Source organism: Rhinolophus sinicus, chromosome 1, assembly GCF_057876585.1.
Source record: "Rhinolophus sinicus isolate RSI-liver-muscle chromosome 1, RSI-T2T, whole genome shotgun sequence".
In the NCBI taxonomy this organism is placed as follows: Eukaryota; Metazoa; Chordata; class Mammalia; order Chiroptera; family Rhinolophidae; genus Rhinolophus; species Rhinolophus sinicus.
Genome location: NC_142501.1, coordinates 86,439,703 through 86,456,940, shown reverse-complemented (window position 1 = coordinate 86,456,940; position 17,238 = coordinate 86,439,703). Strand labels below are relative to the sequence as shown.

Genomic DNA, 17,238 nt, shown 5'->3' with positions numbered 1-17,238 from the left:
GTCTCAACAAATAATACTTCTTTTGCATGAAAAAGAAACTTCCTAAACTAACTGTTGCTTGAGTAAGCAATTGACAATACAAAGATCTGGCAAACACTTATTTAGGGGACTGATGAGTAAATCCATTTCTCCCAAACTTTAGCAGTTAGTTATTTTCCAAAGAACAGAAACAAACCAGCCCAAACAATGTAAATACAACAAAAGGAAACAAACCAAAAATAGATATAGTTTTCTTTAAATTCTTGAACAGCACAGTTATTCAAGCCAACTTCCTAATCAGAGGCAGCATATACTACCCTGTTTCCCTGAAAATAAGACCTAGCCGGACAATCAACTCTAATGCGTCTTTTGGAGCAAAAGTTAATATAAGACCTGATATTATGTTATATTATATTATATTATATTATATTATATTATATTATATTATATTATATTATATTATATTATATTATATTATATTATATTATTATATTATATTATATTATATTATATTATATTATATTATATTATATTATATTATATTATATTATATTATATTATATTATATTATGTTATATATTATGTAAGACCAGGTCTTACGGTAAAATAAGACCGGGTTTTATATTAATTTTTGCTCCAAAAGACACATTAGAGCTGATTGTCTGGCTAGGTCTTATTTTCGGGAAAACACATATGCAGGCATGTGTGTGTGTGTGTGTGTGTGTGTGTGTGTGTGTGTGTGAATGAAGCTGTATGAGTTCCTTATATATTTTGGATATTAATCCCATATTGGATGTCATTTCTGAATATATTCTCCAATTTAGTCGGTTGTCTTTTTGTTTGGTTGATGGTTCTTTGCTGTGCAGAAACTTTGTAGTTTGATGTAGTTTCATTGTTTATTTTTTCTTTTGTTTCCTTTGCCCAAAGAGACATATCCAAAAAGATATTGCTAAGGCTGATGTTAAAGAGTTTACTGCCTATGTTTTCTTCTAGGAGTTTTTATGTTTTCAGGTCTCACATTAAAGTCTTTAATCCATTTTTGAGTTTATTTTTGCATTTGCTATAAGAAAGTAGTCTAATTTCATATTTTTCCAGGTATCTCTCCAATTTTCCCTACACCACTTATTGAAGAGACTATCTTTACCCCATTGTATACCCTTACTTCCTTTGTCACAGATTAATGGACCATATAAGTGAGGATTTATTTCTGGGCTCTCTATTCTAGTCCACTGATGTATATATCTATTTTTATGCCAGTATCATGCTGATTTGATTATAGTAGTTTTGTAGTTTAGTTTGAAATCACAGAAAATCATACCACCCACTTTGTTCTTTGTCAAGGTTTCTTTGGCTTTGCAGGGTCTTTTGTGGTTCCACATACATTTTAGGATCAATTGTTCTAGGTCTGAGAAGAATGCCATTGGTATTTAAATAGGGATTGCATTGAATCTGTATATTGTTTTGATAGTAAGAGCATTGTTTTCTTAATTTCTTCTTCTGATCATTCATCATTGGTGTATAAACATGCAACAGATTTCTGTATATTGGCTTTGTATCCTGCCACTTTACTGAATTCATTTATTACTTCTGCTATTATATATATATATTTTCTGGAGTGTTTAGGACTTTCTATATATAGTATAATGTCATCTGCAAATAGTGACATTTTTACTTCTTCCTTACTGATTTGGATGCCTTTTGTATCTTTGTCTTGTCTGATTGCTGTGGCTCAGATTTCCAATACTTGGTCGAATAGAAGTGGTGATAGTGGGCATCTTTGTCTTGTTCCTGATCTTGTAGTAGTTTCTTGAGTGACCTGCAGAAGAAGAAAAATAATTTTCCTTCTAGCCTTCTAAGCTAGTGGCTGAGACATCCTGTAATAAAAGGCAGATTAACAAGAGAAAAACAAATAGAAATGTATTAACATGTATATATGGGAGATACCCATGGAAAAATAAATAACTCCCCTAGGTGGTCTAAGTCAGCAGTTTAAATACCATTTTCGGCTAAAGACAACAGAAGGAAAGGTGTATGTGTATGTGGCAGGGAGGGAGTCAATTACATGATTTACTAAGTAAATCATGGTAATTAAGGGTAAAGTTAGTTATGCAGGTTTAAGTTGATGCCTTCTCCATTGATAGATTCTCTTGTAATTTAGTCATGCTCCTCTTCTTGGAACAGAGAAGGAGACTCCCTTAGAGACGGAGATTTCCTTTCAAAAAGCAAATGTCTCTTACAAAAGGATAACTTCTATTTTTGTTTTTAGAGCTTCTCTTGCCTTTGCTGTTTCTCAAAAGAATCCTTGTGCCAAAGAGGCATATTTTGGGGTGACATATTCTACTACCTGTCAGAACAAAATTGCCAACCTGGATTTAAAATTAATTGTGCAAGCTAATCATTGTTTTTGAAGGCCACATTATGCTCTACAACCTGGGCAGAGGCATTAGATTGAAGGGAATCAGGATATGCCACCTCCCAAATATGCCACTATAGTGTATTGGTTAGTTAGAGCTGAAAGCAACTGAGAAACCGCAGATACAATTAGAGTTGTTGAAATAAATTTCTAGGCCAGAGATGAACCGTTCCTGCTCAGGGTACCATGTCAGCAAACAGAAACTTAGATAATTTTCACGTCCTTGTAAATGTTCCACTTGACCAGAAACCCAGTGTATTCAGTCAGCCAATCCCCAAACATCAAGCCAATTCTGGACATTCTCACCCCAAACAAAAGTTTTATCAGGTGGCCCCAGCTAATCAGATATTTTCTATTTGTCTCTCTCCCTTGTTCTTTATTCTTAATCCTATAAAAGCTTCTTGCCTTCTGCCCATTTTTCAGTTCTTCAAAAGGAGGCTGTCCACTTCATGAAATATTAAACAAAAATGTGTTTGTATCACCTAGATTTTCTTACTTATTATTTTTTTTAGCTGAGTTCTCTGCCCTCCCCTTTTCTGTCTAAAAGCTGGGCATACGTTTCTCCTTTTTTCTGTAGCAAGGGGAGGAGAGCTATCCTTATCACTTGTCATAAACTGAGACATATTAACATTTTTATGAGTTTACTTGAGTGAAAATTGATTTGAATTGAGCAGCACTAAAACAGAAGTTGTTAGGAGCCTCTACCAACAGTAGCTAGGGACAAGACTTTTATAGAAAAGAGGTGAAAGTAAAGCAAGAAAATTATTTGACTGGCTCTATCTTAAGCAATTGCCTTATTTAGGAGAGCTTAATTGGTTGTGATTGGTTGTTCTTGGGTTTTGATTTCCTAATCTTGAGGTATTTCAGGCTCAGGTATTGGTTTGCTCACATAGGCTGAGGCTGCTAAGGCATTAGAATCACCTCAGTCTAATGGCCTCCTTGTTTAATTAATTTATCATACTGGAGATGGAGAGCTGGCACCGAGATGAGTCTGCATAAGCAAATCTTACTAAAATAGCCCTTATCCTCCATTAGATCCTTCCATATATTTCCTAGTCACTTTCCCACAATTTATCTGCCCTGGAAGCCCCAAATCCCCTTCCTTTTTGTAGTTAGTTCTCCAGAATGTATCACCACTTTTTGTTAAAATTATATAGCTCCCAAGTCTAACCACTTCTTTAGGTTTTTCACTTCTTTTTTTGTGCAGTCCTTATGCATGTATACATATTAACATCAATTAAAATTGTATGCCTTTTCTCCTGTTAATCTGTTTTTGTTAGTTTAAGTTGCTCCTCCCAGGTACTTAAGCTAAGAAGCAGAGGAAACGTTTTTCCTCCCCTACAAGGTAAAAGTGAGAGGAGGAAGACTGTATTTTCTGAAGTTGTTCTTTAATTAACATCCCAGATTAATGTGTTTGTTTGCTTGCTTGTTTTCTAGCAAATAAGTGTCCATTTTACATATTAACCAAAATCTCTCAAATAAAATACATTTTTGAATCCAATTTAGCCAACTCACCTGTGACAAGCATTGTCTTTAAAGTATTTTTTAAAAGTGTACCACCTATTAGTTTTCATGTAATTTTGCAAATGCTGATATTAAGTATATTTTAATATCATTTAGAAGTGAAAACATAAATGAGTGATCGTCCTGAGTTATCAGATAGATTTTGTCTCCCTCAACAAAGAAAGCACTTTTCTTAGTACAGATCGATATAGATAGAGGAAGAAGGGCAGGAAGGAAGGAGAGAAAGAGAGAGAGAGAGAGAGAGAGAGAGAGAGAGAGAGAGAGAGAGACTCTTATACCCAGAATATTTTTTACACAATAATAATTTAAATATTAATAACAATCATATTAAGTGAATTGCTTTATCCACTCATTGCTTGCTGATGCTACCAGCTCTGTGGTGGTAGAGACATTTTCAGATTAGTATTTCACAAAGGACCACTTTTTGAGCCCTGATTACAATACTCTGGATTTTCAGACTATTCTAAGCAATCTATGGACTTAAGCAATGCACTGTTTGAATTAGATGATCCTGGAATCTTCTTACCACTAAGTTTCTATCAAATTATAAAGGGGAGATGGCAGTGCATTAGGTCTAAATTCTTTTCAACTCATCATTCTAATTATGCCACCTAGGGAGGCCAGCTGGCTAGCTGTCAAGAGACCTCAGGAAGTTCATTTACATTGGTAAATTCACTGGGGTACAAGCTCCAAATCTTTGCTTTGCAGGCTCAAAACTTGTATTTTTGTGAGTCTTCTCTTGGCAAATTCATATTATCCAAGCTTATCAAACTGTCATTTTATTAATTTACAATGGACAATAAAATGTTCATGTGGATTGTTATGCTTGCATCAACAGGACCAGTGCATTTATTCTTTAAAGACAAATCTATCAAGGAAGCCAATTATGACTGAAATTTTTTGGGGGGAGGGGTGTCTGCATTCAGAACAAGAGGAGGTAGTTGAATGATGCACCTCAGGGACATATTTGTCATGTAGCCCAGAGTATTTTGAGTCTGTGAAGGTCTCTTCTCCTGCTTAATTTGGGGGAGGGTATGAGAGTTTGGGATGAGTAGGAATTAGACAAAGGGAGGATGAATGTAGGGAACATCCCAGGCATAGGGAACAGCATATGTAATGGTCCAGAGGTAAGGGATAAGTTGTGATGAGCCAGAAACCTGTAATTGTACAGCACTCCTGAAGTGACAATGCAAAGAAAATAATGTTGATAGATTAAAGATGGAGGGGTACCTGTGGCTTTGTTATCCACAGTAAGAAGTTTGGGTTTTTATCCTCAATATCATGGGGACTTAGTGAAGAATTTTAAGTAGGAGGTGTAATGATGATCAGATTTATGTTTTAGAAAGATCACTCTGGCTGCAGTGTGGAGAATGAATTTGGAGGAATGCAAGACCCAAATCAGAGATCTATTGGCAACCCAGGTTACAATGGAGTGACTTGAAAATGAGGCCATGTGAGCTAGAATTTACAGGACTAGGTGATTAATTGAATATCGGCAGAAGTAAAAGGGGGACAAATATGACATTCCGGTTTCCAGCGTCGGCATGGTGGTACCGGGACTGATATAGGAACCCAGGAGCACACAGGGATCTGAATGAAGGGTAGGCAGACGAAGAATCAATTTAGAGTTTAGACATTTGAATTGAGCTTGAGGATTCTGTGGGATATCGATGGGGATTTATTCAGTAGGCTGTTAAATATTTGGGTTTCATATTTAGAAGAGAGAGCCAGACTGCAAATTTGGGGATCACCAGCAAATAAATAATATATAATAGAAACCTTAAAAGTGTCCACTAAACCATTGAGAACATATGGGAGGTAGGCAATAATGATCCTGTAGCCCACCTTCTTTAGACAAATTATGAAAATCAATAAATAATAATACCATTCACTCTCCTGGGGCAATTCTGGCAACATTCTTCCAAAGTTGAGTAGTTCTAGTACTGGAAGCTTGAAGTTCAAGTTCATGATATAATTTTCCAAACAAGGCAATTTCTTGGAACATATATTGAGCTAACAATTATATAATAAAATATTCTGCTTGTATTTGTTAAACAGCTGTAGGCTAGCTGGCCTCGACAGTCACACAATCACTATTTATTTGAAGCAAGTCACTGAGTCCAGCCTACCGTCAAGGGAAGGTAAATTTGATTCTACTTTTTGGTGGGAAGACTGTCAAAGAATTTGCAGATATATTTTAAAATCACCACAGTTAGGGGAAAAAGAGTCTACATGTTTTGGAAGGTTTACCAAGTAAGTTTACTATCAACAACTGGTCTGAAATTTAATTTTTTCTTCTTCTCTTTTCCCTTCCCTTCCCTTCCCTTCCCTTCCCTTCCCTTCCCTTCCCTTCCCTTCCCTTCCCTCTCTCTCTCTCTCTTCTTACCTTTCTCCCTCCCTTCCTTTCAAAACTCATTTTCAGATATTGCCTGCACACTGTCACTCCAAGTTCAATGTGTATATTGCTAATTGAAAAGTATTTTTTTTTTTTAAACAACACAAATTTATTATCTTACAGTTCTGGAGACCAGAAGACTGTAATCAGCTTCACTAGGCTTAAGTCAAGGTGTCTTCAGGGGCTGGTTCCTTCAGGAGATCAAGGTGAAGATTTTGTTTGCCTTTTCTAGCTTCTGGAGGCCACCTGCATTCCTTAGCTCATGACCTCTTCCTTGCCTCATTGCAATCTCTTGCTTCCATTGTCACATCTTCCACTTCCTCTTCTGTGTCAAATTTCTACCTCTTATTTTTTTTTTAAAAAATTGTGGTAAAATATAATAATGTAATATTTACCATTTTAATCCATTTTAAATGTACCTTTCAGTGGCATTAAGTACATTCACATTCTTGTGCAACCATCCCATCATCCATTTCCAGAACTTTTTAATTGAAAAGAGTTTTAAAATGTTGACCATTAATTTTATATTTATTTTTAATGTGATATATGGAAGGAATCACAGCTTTGTAGACATGGATAATTTTCAAACTTCTGATCCTCAGTGAACTCATCCACGATATTTAACATAGAACCGTATGAACATGCCTAACGCTGGACCACACTCTTTGTTCTTAATGACTTAGATATAGTATACATGAGTATATAGAATCTAGTTTATTTTCCAGCGTTTCTCCAGAGGGAACATAGCTCGACTCGTATGTAACATGAGGTCTCAGCTGCTCTGCCTTTGGAAGCTGAACTTGATCCACTCCTTGCTCCTGCAAGCTTCCTTGTTCTCTGTCTCCTCATTAGGTTGGGCCAGTGGAAAGCACCAGCATGAAATCCAGAAGGGGGAAAGGAGTGAAGCCGGGACATATATTCCCTTGGTACCCTCCCTGCCACATCTAAGTATTTTCTAAATATTTCTCTACTGGAGGTCACAGCTCCGGTCCTGCAGCTCTCCCTCACAGTTTTCTTGAGATTCTGATAACTGCTCCCTCTTCTTACCCCTTCAGGCACTAGTCCAATTAGATACTATGGGATAACTCCTGCTGTTGCTAACCGAGGTGTGCTTTACCATTTCTTACTGGTTTTCTTAACCTCTGACCATGCCCGCTTAAATAGCCCCTCCTTGAAAATATCTTCAACTACACTTTTCCTTCTGGGCGCCTGACATACTTTCCCCATTTTTTGAAACATCTTAATCAGAACCTCATGATGTAAAACATAAAAGTGAAGCTACATCAGCTGATGCAAGAGCGAATAACACAGGGCCTTAATTTCTTGCTTCTCCCCGTTCACTGAGGTGACCTCTGAGAACTTAGGGCTTGGAAGGACACACTTAGATAAACACTGGACTTAGCAAATCCAAGGAAATGCCAGCGCTAACCAATGCTCTGATGACAGGTCTCTATCAAACGTGTTAAATAACTTTATCTGACCTCAAAAACACATCTCAGAAGCATGTGAGAAGACAGTTTCAGATATTAGTTCTGTAGGAGAGGAAACACTTTCCTTTCTTCCCTTCTAGGTTCCCTGCCTGTTCTAATAATTAAACTGACAGAAGTCAGATTAATAGGAGAAAAACAAATACAAGTTTAATAACATGTATACCTCCTGTATACATGGGAGAGACTCAGGGAGACTGAGTAACTCTCCAAAATGGTGGAAGCCATCACCTTAAACACCATTTTCAGTTAAAGACAAAAGAAGAGGTTGGGGGATGGAAGGAGTCAGTTATGGGCGGTCACCAGGAAAAGCACAGTAAACAAGGGCAAGGTTTTTCTGCAGAGTCAAGTCACTGCCTTCTCTATTGATGCAAGTTTCTAGATTGAGTCATCATTCTCTTCTTGCTACAGAGAGGGAGACAACACTACCAGTGGAGATTTCCCTTTTACACGTGAATGTCTCTTACAAAGGGTCACTTCTGCTTGGTTTTCGGAGCTTCTCTCATATCTGCTATTTCTTAAAAATAACCAGCCTAAAATTATCTTTATGCCATGGAGGCTTATTTGGGGTGGCAAATTTTGCTCCCCTCTAGTTCCATTGCTACAATTCACCCACATTGCCTTTGGTGACTTATTACGTTTGGTTGGCTGTTCAGCTAGAGCAGGGGTATCCAAACTTTTTTCAATGTTTTTCACCAAGGGCCATATGTGGTAAAATACACAAACAGCCGGGCCACTCACTCGAGGTGAAGTACGTATTGCCTCACCTGGTTTATTTAAGTAAACTAAATATATTTTTGGAATTTGCTGCGGGCCAATTAAAAATGAATTGCGGGCTGCAGTTGGCCCACGGGCCGCAGTTTGGACACCCCTGAGCTAGAGGGTTCACAGATTGGTCTCAGAAGACTGATAAGAATGATGATTTGGATTTGATTTAACTTCAATTTCACTTTGATTTACTAAATTTTTTTTGCAAACAGGCAATGTAAAGATATTTCCAAGATCAAAAGGTGAGATATCCTAGATCCCCATTGCTTTCCTAGTTCCCAAAATGTGTTGTTTATGAAAACCCACACAGAATGAGAAGTCTACCAGGTCAGAAAATCCCAACCGTGAACTTTCTGTGTATGATTGGAGGAGCCACATTGGCACTCAAGAGATCACCCTATTATCTATTTATTTTTTATTATTAGTTTCAGGTGTATGAAACAACATAGTGATTAGACATTTACATGTCTCACAAAGTGATAACCCCAACAAGTCAACTACCCATCTGATACCGTACATAGCCATTACAATACAATTGATAATATTCCCTATGCTGTACTTTACATCTTGTGACTATATATTTTATTTTTTTCTTCCCTAGTATCATAGATGGGAATTTTTATTGTGTCATCTCTATTTGATTCCATAACTTATTTTGTACTCCACCAACTTGTGGTTTAAATGCAATAGGCTTGACCATGGCCTATGCCATATGTATATTGAGAACATTATTTTTAATAGATATTAAAACATAACTATTATTTTGGGTTTTCCCTAAACCTGCCTCCAAAGAAATTTAGTGGAGACCTGATATTTTCCTTGAGGTTAATCGAGTCTACTAAAGTATGGAGAAAACCAGTAGGGATTTCTGGAAAATTCATGTATCTCCCCACGTATTTGAAGCCTTCACATTTGCCTCCCTCCTCATCCTGCCCTCAAGGGCTGTAAGAAGCACAAATTGACACTAAGCTTTGATTAGTTGGTTCACGATGGTTGCACAATGTTTAGAATATACTAAAAACCACTAAGAATCGTACACTTTAAAAGTGTAAACTTTATAATTTGTGAATTATATCTCAATTTTGTTTTAAAGGTACCAATAAATAAATGAGCCAAAGGAAAAACTTTTTTAAAAAAGTGAATAATTCAGTTAAGTTAAAAAAGACTCTACTTGATGCCACAGAGCTGGTTAGTGGTCCTGTGTGTATTCATTAGAATCCTTAAACTATTTTTGCCTTACTTATACAGAGCCATTGTCTGCACTCTGCTTATTGTGTTGTAATTTTTCATGGATATACTTGTAATTAAAAATGAATTATTTGGTTGTTACATGAGAATTAACAAGAAGAAAAATGTTCTAATTTATAGAAGGTCAAGAATATGTTGTTTCCCATAAATATTGGGAAATTTTGAAGAGTCAAGGAACATACGTACATACTATATCAAAAGAAAAAAGAATACCAAATAGGATCAAAGGCTTGGATTGCTCTCAAAATTGTTGGATTTGGACCATATCTTCACAAGTAGGACGATATGAGTTTGAGGAACCCTATAGGGCTACTCTTACAGAAATAATTATATACACTTCTCTCTTACTCCTTTTGGGCTATTAGAACAAAATTCCACAGATTGGGTGGCAGTATTATGAAATTTAGATGGATACAAACAGGAAGGTGCCATAGCACCTTTCTCCTTTTCTTCTTTCTTTTCCTTATTCAGGCATCAACAACTATTTATTAATTGCTAACTATGGGTTGAGCACTGTTTTAATAATTGGGGATACAGCAGTGAACAAGAGATAAGGTCCTACTACTCAGGGAACTTACATTCTTGTTGGGGAGACATAAATAGACAAACAAGAAAAGCAGAAATGGTAGTTTTCTCTGCTATGCAGATCATTAAAATGGGTGATGTGATACATTGAAGACGACTTTAGATGAGGTAATCCTTGAAGACATCTCTGAGGAGGTGACTTTTAAAGATGCAGTATGAGTACCACAAAATTTATTGTAAGATCTCAGGGAAAAACATTTCGTAAATAGGAACTCATTGGTACAGAGAAAGTAATAAGCTTTGTGCAATTGGAGCATAAAAGTTCAGAGAGGCTGGGGCATATGAAGTCAAGGGGAGAATCATTAAAAGTGGAAGGCAGAGATGTAGGCAGGGCCAAATCGACAGGGTGCATGAGCCAAGATAAGGCATTGGGATTTCATTGTGTTTATGATAGGAAGCTACAATTAAGAAGGACAGTGACATTATTTGATTTGCATTTTTTTAAAGTTGTTCCTAAACGCTGTGTATTGAATGGATTACAGGAAAGCCAAAGTAAAAGCAGGGAGAACAACCAGGAAACTATTATAGTAATCTGGACAGGAGATGAAAGGGCTATGGACTAGGGTGATAATGGAAAGAAGTGGCAGATTTAGGATATGTTTTGGAGGTAGACCGGTCAAGATTTTCTGATGGTTGTGCTGGGGGATGGGAAGTGATGAGATAAAGAGAGAAATCAAAGATAACTCCAAGATTTTTGGTTTGATCCTAATGAGTGCCTAAAAATGGTACATACTGGGACAGGAAAACTGGCAAAGAAGCAGTTTGAAGATAAAAGTGTAATTTTTGTTTGGGCCATGTTAAGTTTGAGATGTTCAGTAGACATCCAAGAAGAAATGTGAAGTAGGTGATTTGTTATACCAGTCTGGAAATCTGGGGAGAAGTCAGCCTGGAGATATAGACTTGGGAGTTTTGGGCAGATAAAATTTAAAGCCAGGAGACTGGCTGAGATAACTTCTAGACTGTGTGTGATAGATAAAAGGAGGGGTCTTAGGACAGAGTGGGGGGGCACGTGAATATTCAGATACACAGTAGAGCAGTTAACAATTGAGTCTGAGAAGGAATGTTTATTCAGGAGAAAAACCAGAAAGTGCATTGTTTGGGAAGCCAAGAGAATAAAATAATTCATGGAGAGGGTGGTCGACTGTTCTGAATGTGAGAGTCAAAGTCAAAAACAATAAAGTTGTCACTAGATTAGACAACATGTAGGTCATTAGTAATCTTAACATGAGACGTCTCATTGGAGTCGGTGAGAAGGATGCGTGACTGGAGTGGGTTAAGAAAATGCAAGGAAAATCAGAGAAACGGCTATAGGTGTGAATGCCATTCTGGACATCAAGACAAAGAAGAAAGGAGGAAAGGGTAACAGGATTGCTGCTGGTCTGTGTTGAGCTTCTGCCTGAGATCTGTGACTATAATGTACAATGAGCCCAATAGCCCCAGTTGTGTATGTGTATCTCTAGTGATATTCAGCTGCTCCTGTGCAGCGCAGAGTAGGTGGATAGTTAGGTTTGGGTTCTGCTAGATGAAAACAACAGCGGACAAAAGGTGAAAAAGTTAAACATATTTGCAAGGGTTGGGGGACTATAATGTTGAATCATAGACAGCTGGATTTTGATGGAAATGAGGATGCTAGGGAAATGGCTGATTGTAAGAAAGCAAGAGGGGCCAGTGGACTGGAGGTGTTGGTGGAGTCAAAGAACAGAGGATATTGATGTAAATGAGCTGAATGAATAGGAATTAATGGCCAGAAAAGGTAAGTAGATCTGTTACGTGTGGGAAGCTGCTAGATTAGTGAAGGGTATTTTTACATGACTATATCTCACCCACTGCTTATTTTCTTTTGCAGTAATTAAGTTCTCTAGTGTATTATTCCAATGACGGAGTTATCATAAGCTGCATGGGGGAGGGGAGCACACAGATTTTTGAATAACCCATCTGCTAAGTCCTAGATGAGTCTATTACATTAGTCAAAAGAGTCCACAGGAGAATTCCAGTAGAGATGGCCTTAGCATGTGACATTAATAAGCAGCTTTAGACTAAATTAATTTTTGAAAAACAAACAAAAAAGAGAAATACCACTTTAAATGAAACAAACTGTTTCCTTTCTCTACTTATAACACTTCTGACACTGAATGTGTGGAGTTTTTTATTCTACACCAAGCTATTCTCCAATTCTCTGGACACCAACTGGGTGTCCTACAAAGTCACTGAATTCTGACACTAATGACCTGGAGTTAAGGCAGACCCTCCAGGTTAAGGGCTCAGTCCCATAAGAATGTCCCCAACTTCAGATACCAGTTGAAAGTCCCAGGTTGTCATATGTACTTCATACCAACTGCATACAAATTTAGAGTTCCCATAACACCAACCTCAGTTTCAATAATTTGCTGTACTAGCTCACAGAACTCGGGGAAACACTTTACTTATTATTACCGATTTATTATAAAAGATAAAACTCAGGGACAGCTAAGTGGAAGAGGGGCATAAGGCAAGGTATAAGGGAAGGGGTGCAGGGCCTCCTTGTTCCCTCTCCAGGCACACCATTCTCCCAGCATCTTGATGGGTTCACTAACCAGAAGCTTTCCAAACCTCATGTTTAGGGTTTTCAGGGACGTTCCATCATATAGGTAGACTTGGTTGGCCTTCGGTGGTGATGAACTCTTCCAGCCCCTCTTCCTTCCATTGGTGGAAAGGGGGTGGGTCTGAAAATCCCGACCTTCTCAACACTTCTTGGTCTTTCCAGTGTTCAGCCCCAATTCTAAAACAATCTGGGGAGCTGTACCACCAGTCATCTCATTAGCATACAAAAGGACACTCTTAGCACTCTGGGGATTCCAAGGATCTTAGAAGGTCTGGTGTCAGGAACCAGGGTCAAAGACCAAATATTAAAACAAGAGCTGCTCCTAGCACCCTAACGCTAAGGAAATTACAAGGATTTTGGAAGCTCTGTGTCAGGAACTTGGGGTAGAGACCAAATATACAGAGGATGCCAAAAACATGTATACATATTTTAAGAAAGGAAAAAACTGTTAAAATTGCTCTGATGGTAACCACTTTGAGCACCTCTTATAATTGCAGAAGTCAAACGTGACGTATTCATCTTTCGTTATTGGTAAAAATTGAGTATTACAATTTTAATAGTGTTTTCCTTTCTTAAACTGTGTATACATTTTTTTGGCAGCCTCTGTATATGTATTATTTCACACAGTTTTATCACGCTAATTGGTGAAAATATTTCCTATATTGTCTGAAAATAACACACCTGTGTATGGAAAAATGGAAAAGTATGCACATTGCAATGTTTGCTTGGAAGTATTTAAGTGCACTATTATCAATAGTGATTAATAATGTATTATAATAGTTGTAGGCATGACTGTTTTGCTGCATTACAGGCACACAGTAAAGAATAGAACATGTTTGGGATAGAAATAACATTACATCATATGTTTTACACTTTGCAGAACACTTACATTAACTCATTTGAGAATATTTGCAACAAAAAAGAGTCAAAAAATAAAACAAACAAACAAACAATAATATTTGCTGCATCCTATCAAAAGTCTTGGAAGTAGTTTCTATACCCACTCCATTCATTGCGTGGTAGACTTCAGTCTCTTCTCTCCCTGCCCCCAAGGTTAGTTGCATTATTCCCTCTCTTTTCCTATTTAAACAATATTAAAGGCTTTTCTCTTCATCTCAGGATAAAAGTTAAACTACTTAGATAGCTGTGAATACTAGCAGAATGGTAGGACTCTGAAGCTGTGATTTTTGAGTTTAAATAACGACGTTGTTCCTGGAAGTCAGTCCCAAGTCCACGTCCTTGTTTTGGCGTGCTGTCTATCTGCGACCTCATTATTTTTTCTTAACCTATAAAACACACACATTAATGCTGATTCACTACATATATCTATTATCAGAATAGGATTTAAAATTTCTTAGAATGGTTCAAACATGGGCTTTAGAAAGATAAAGTGCAGCATGTTAGGGACATCAGTCCATTAAATATTGTTGCTACAGTCCCACAGGGACAACTTTTCTTGCTAACTCAAATTCCAGTTTCTTCCAACTCTTCTGATTCTTTATTTCCTCTTTGGCTGAAATTGGAAGCAGGGAGGAAGTAGGGAAACGATACAAGGGTTCGGACAAGGGCAGGGAAGCCCAACAGACCGGTTTATCTTGTCGGTGATTCTCTCCTTCGCTTCCACCCAGGGGATAAGCGCCTCCAGCAGAGACGAGGATCCAGTCCAGTCATAGTTTAGGCCAGGATCACACTGACAAATTTTACCGAGGATCCGGAGGTGCTGTCTCAGGTGCCCATCCGGGACCCCTCTCTTCGGGTCACGGTCAGCGGCACCCCAACGCCAGGCCCCAGGGTTCCCCACCCACCTTCCTAGCGGGCACGCGGTCTGCGCGCGGGCGCGGCCTCTGACGGAAGGCGGGAGTGCGCTCCGCGGCCACCGCGTTACCCGGACCGCCGGAAGGAGCGGCGGCACAAGTATCCTGCCGCCTGTCCGTCATGCATCCGCCCACGCCGCCGCCGCTTCCGATTGGTGCGGGGCCTGGCCAGGCCCCTTCCAGCCCCGCCCCCCCGCGGATGGACAGGCCGAGGGGGCGGGGCGGCGGCGAGCGGGCCCGCCCAGCTGTCAGTTACGGGGGTGGCCCGGCGGGCGGGCGGGCGCTCGCAGGCTACCTCGTCGCTCGCTCGCGCGCGCTCCCTCTCGCCGCCTGTGGGGAAGTCGGGGCTGCTGGAGCGGCCACTGCCACCGCCTCGCCCCGACCTTCTCCCTGGCCCCCTTCTGGCTCAGTCCCTCCCTCCCGCGCACCCCCGAGTAATCAGTGCCCCCGCGTAGGGTCCGGAGAGTCAACGCGACAGCGCCGGTGGTGTTTAAACCATGTTAAGGAGGATTTTGCAGCGGGTAAGAGAGTGAAATCGTCTTTCCGGCAGCACGTGAGCGGGAGAGCCTGAGCCCTGGGCTGCGGGTGCCGCCGCGGAGCTGAGGAGCCCTGGCGGCAGCGCGGGCGCCCCCTCCTTAGCTCGGGCTCCTTCCTTCTCTAGGCCCCGCTGCCCGGGAAGCGATTAGGCCGCGGTCGTCCGCCCCAGGGTCGGGCCGTGGGGGCAGGGAGGGCGGCTGGGGCGACGGCGGGGCGACGGGCCAGAGCCCGGGGCGGGACGCCTTGTCCTCCGTGGCCCCGTGCGCCCAGGCCGGGCGTCCGGCTGTGGCGCGGGGCTGTCATTGCAGAGGGCGGAGGGGAAGGAGGGTGTGGTACCGGCGCGTTCCTCCCAGACCCTGGAACGGCGGTGTCCATGGTGAGCTAGTGCCTGCCGAAGCGCGGAGACCGCCCGGGGAGATCGCGGGAGGCTCGCTTAGCTCCCACCCCACCCTCCCCGCCCGTGGTGCCCCCAACTTTACACCACGCGCACCTGCCACTTACCGCTTCGGTTTCGTGTCTGGACAATGTTGGGGGGGGATGTAGTGAAACCCGGCCTAGCATGGGCCCAATCCTGGTACCGACACTTGCTGGCAGAGTCAGCTGAGAAGGAAGATATTACTCACTGTTGGAAACTTTTTTTTTTCTCAATTAAACATGCGTTTTCCCCTCCCAGCCAGTCCCTCTTTTGAGCTGTCCAAGACTAAATTCGCAGGGGGCTTTATCCCGTGGTATACACTAACTCTTTCACGTTCTGCCAGTGCTATCTGTATTTGGAATCTGGAAAAACCTTAAGATATGACGATTAGAGCATTGGAAAGCTGTACGTGTATTGTTCAGGAATCCATTCCTGGAATAACATAAAATGTATTTTCCTATAAGAGTTACTTAAGTTTTTGTTTTGGATGGCTTCTTTTCTTCTTTTTGAGACTAATAGGGTGCAACAAAATGTAAAGGATTGCATAGTTGGTGCCAAACCCATTAATTGGTTATCGTGTGAGTAGGATGGCTAGTGCAAAAGACAGAAGAAATTAGTGAATTTGTGGTATTCAGCCAAGGAATGTGCTAAGAGAGTTGAGTCAACGCTATATGGAAAGGGAGTGTTCTTGCTTCTGCATAGCTTTTGTGAAATGTTTAAGTCATGTGAAACTTGGTCATATATTGGGGAGACATAGTTAATGTCCTTGTATCTGCCACCCTTTATTGATATTTGATGATTTTTTGCAGTGGTTCTGGCAGGGTTTTTTGAGACCTTCATAAGCTGGTGATTTGGGCAGTAGCAAGGGCATGCCCTTTACTCTTGCCATCAGTTCATGTGTTCAACAGGAGAGACATCTGTGCATGATTTATTTGTAGTACTTAGAGATTCTTCTTTTATCGGACCTGGAGGAATGGGTTACCTCATGCCTCAGATTTTTCTGTCATAGTTCCACAACCGAAAATCATTTTGCCTGTGGTTTGTTTTAAAGTTTATATATAAAACAAAGTGTTTACTGACTCAAGAGTAGCTTCTGGTAGTTAGAGATTAGTTTTCAGAAATATGGGATGCTCTCCAGTACTGTTAGTTTAATGTTTAGCATTACGATTATATAAAGATCATTTTTAGTGTCGTGCATGCGCATCAACTGTTGCAGAAGTTTCAGTTGAAACTACACAATTGGAATTTATTCTGGTTCTTGCTGAGATATGACATAGAGCCGTCACATATGAAAAAGTCAGTGGACAGCTGAGTTTCTTAACCACGGCAGCATTGATATTTGAGCCTGGATGATTTTTATTTTGGGGTCTCGCCTTTGCATTGCAAGATGTTTAGCAGCATCCCTGGCTTCTACCCACTGGATGCCAGTAGCCACCCTCCCCATCCCCCCACCCCGCTATCAAATGTCCTCTAGGGGCTAAATTGTCCTTGG

At 40.1% G+C, this 17,238-nt stretch overlaps 1 protein-coding gene and 1 long non-coding RNA gene across 10 annotated transcripts in view; one reads left to right on the top strand and one right to left on the bottom strand.

The window, feature by feature from the left end:
• Nucleotides 1–687: 687 nt before the first annotated feature.
• LOC141570065 (uncharacterized) lies at nucleotides 688–15,930 on the bottom strand. 2 transcript variants are annotated; one of them, XR_012493873.2, is made up of 3 exons: nucleotides 15,833–15,930; nucleotides 6,433–6,655; nucleotides 688–1,795 (listed from the first exon to the last, which is right to left on the bottom strand). It is a non-coding gene; the product is annotated as an uncharacterized LOC141570065 (long non-coding RNA). The 2 variants fall into 2 exon arrangements; XR_012493871.2 differs by lacking the exon at nucleotides 15,833–15,930 and adding an exon at nucleotides 14,567–14,913.
• The window catches only part of EEA1 (early endosome antigen 1), a 114,384-nt gene continuing 112,192 nt past the window's right edge, over nucleotides 15,047–17,238 (top strand). For 3 of the 8 annotated variants that reach the window (XM_019710310.3, XM_019710307.3, XM_074325284.2), the window contains exon 1: nucleotides 15,052–15,315. In XM_019710310.3, the coding sequence (XP_019565869.3) occupies nucleotides 15,292–15,315 (24 nt within the window). In that variant the 5' untranslated portion in view covers nucleotides 15,052–15,291. Of the gene's footprint in view, nucleotides 15,316–17,238 lie in introns of all 8 variants that reach the window. The other 5 variants (XM_074325287.2, XM_074325286.2, XM_074325285.2 and 2 more) reach the window with 3 other exon arrangements.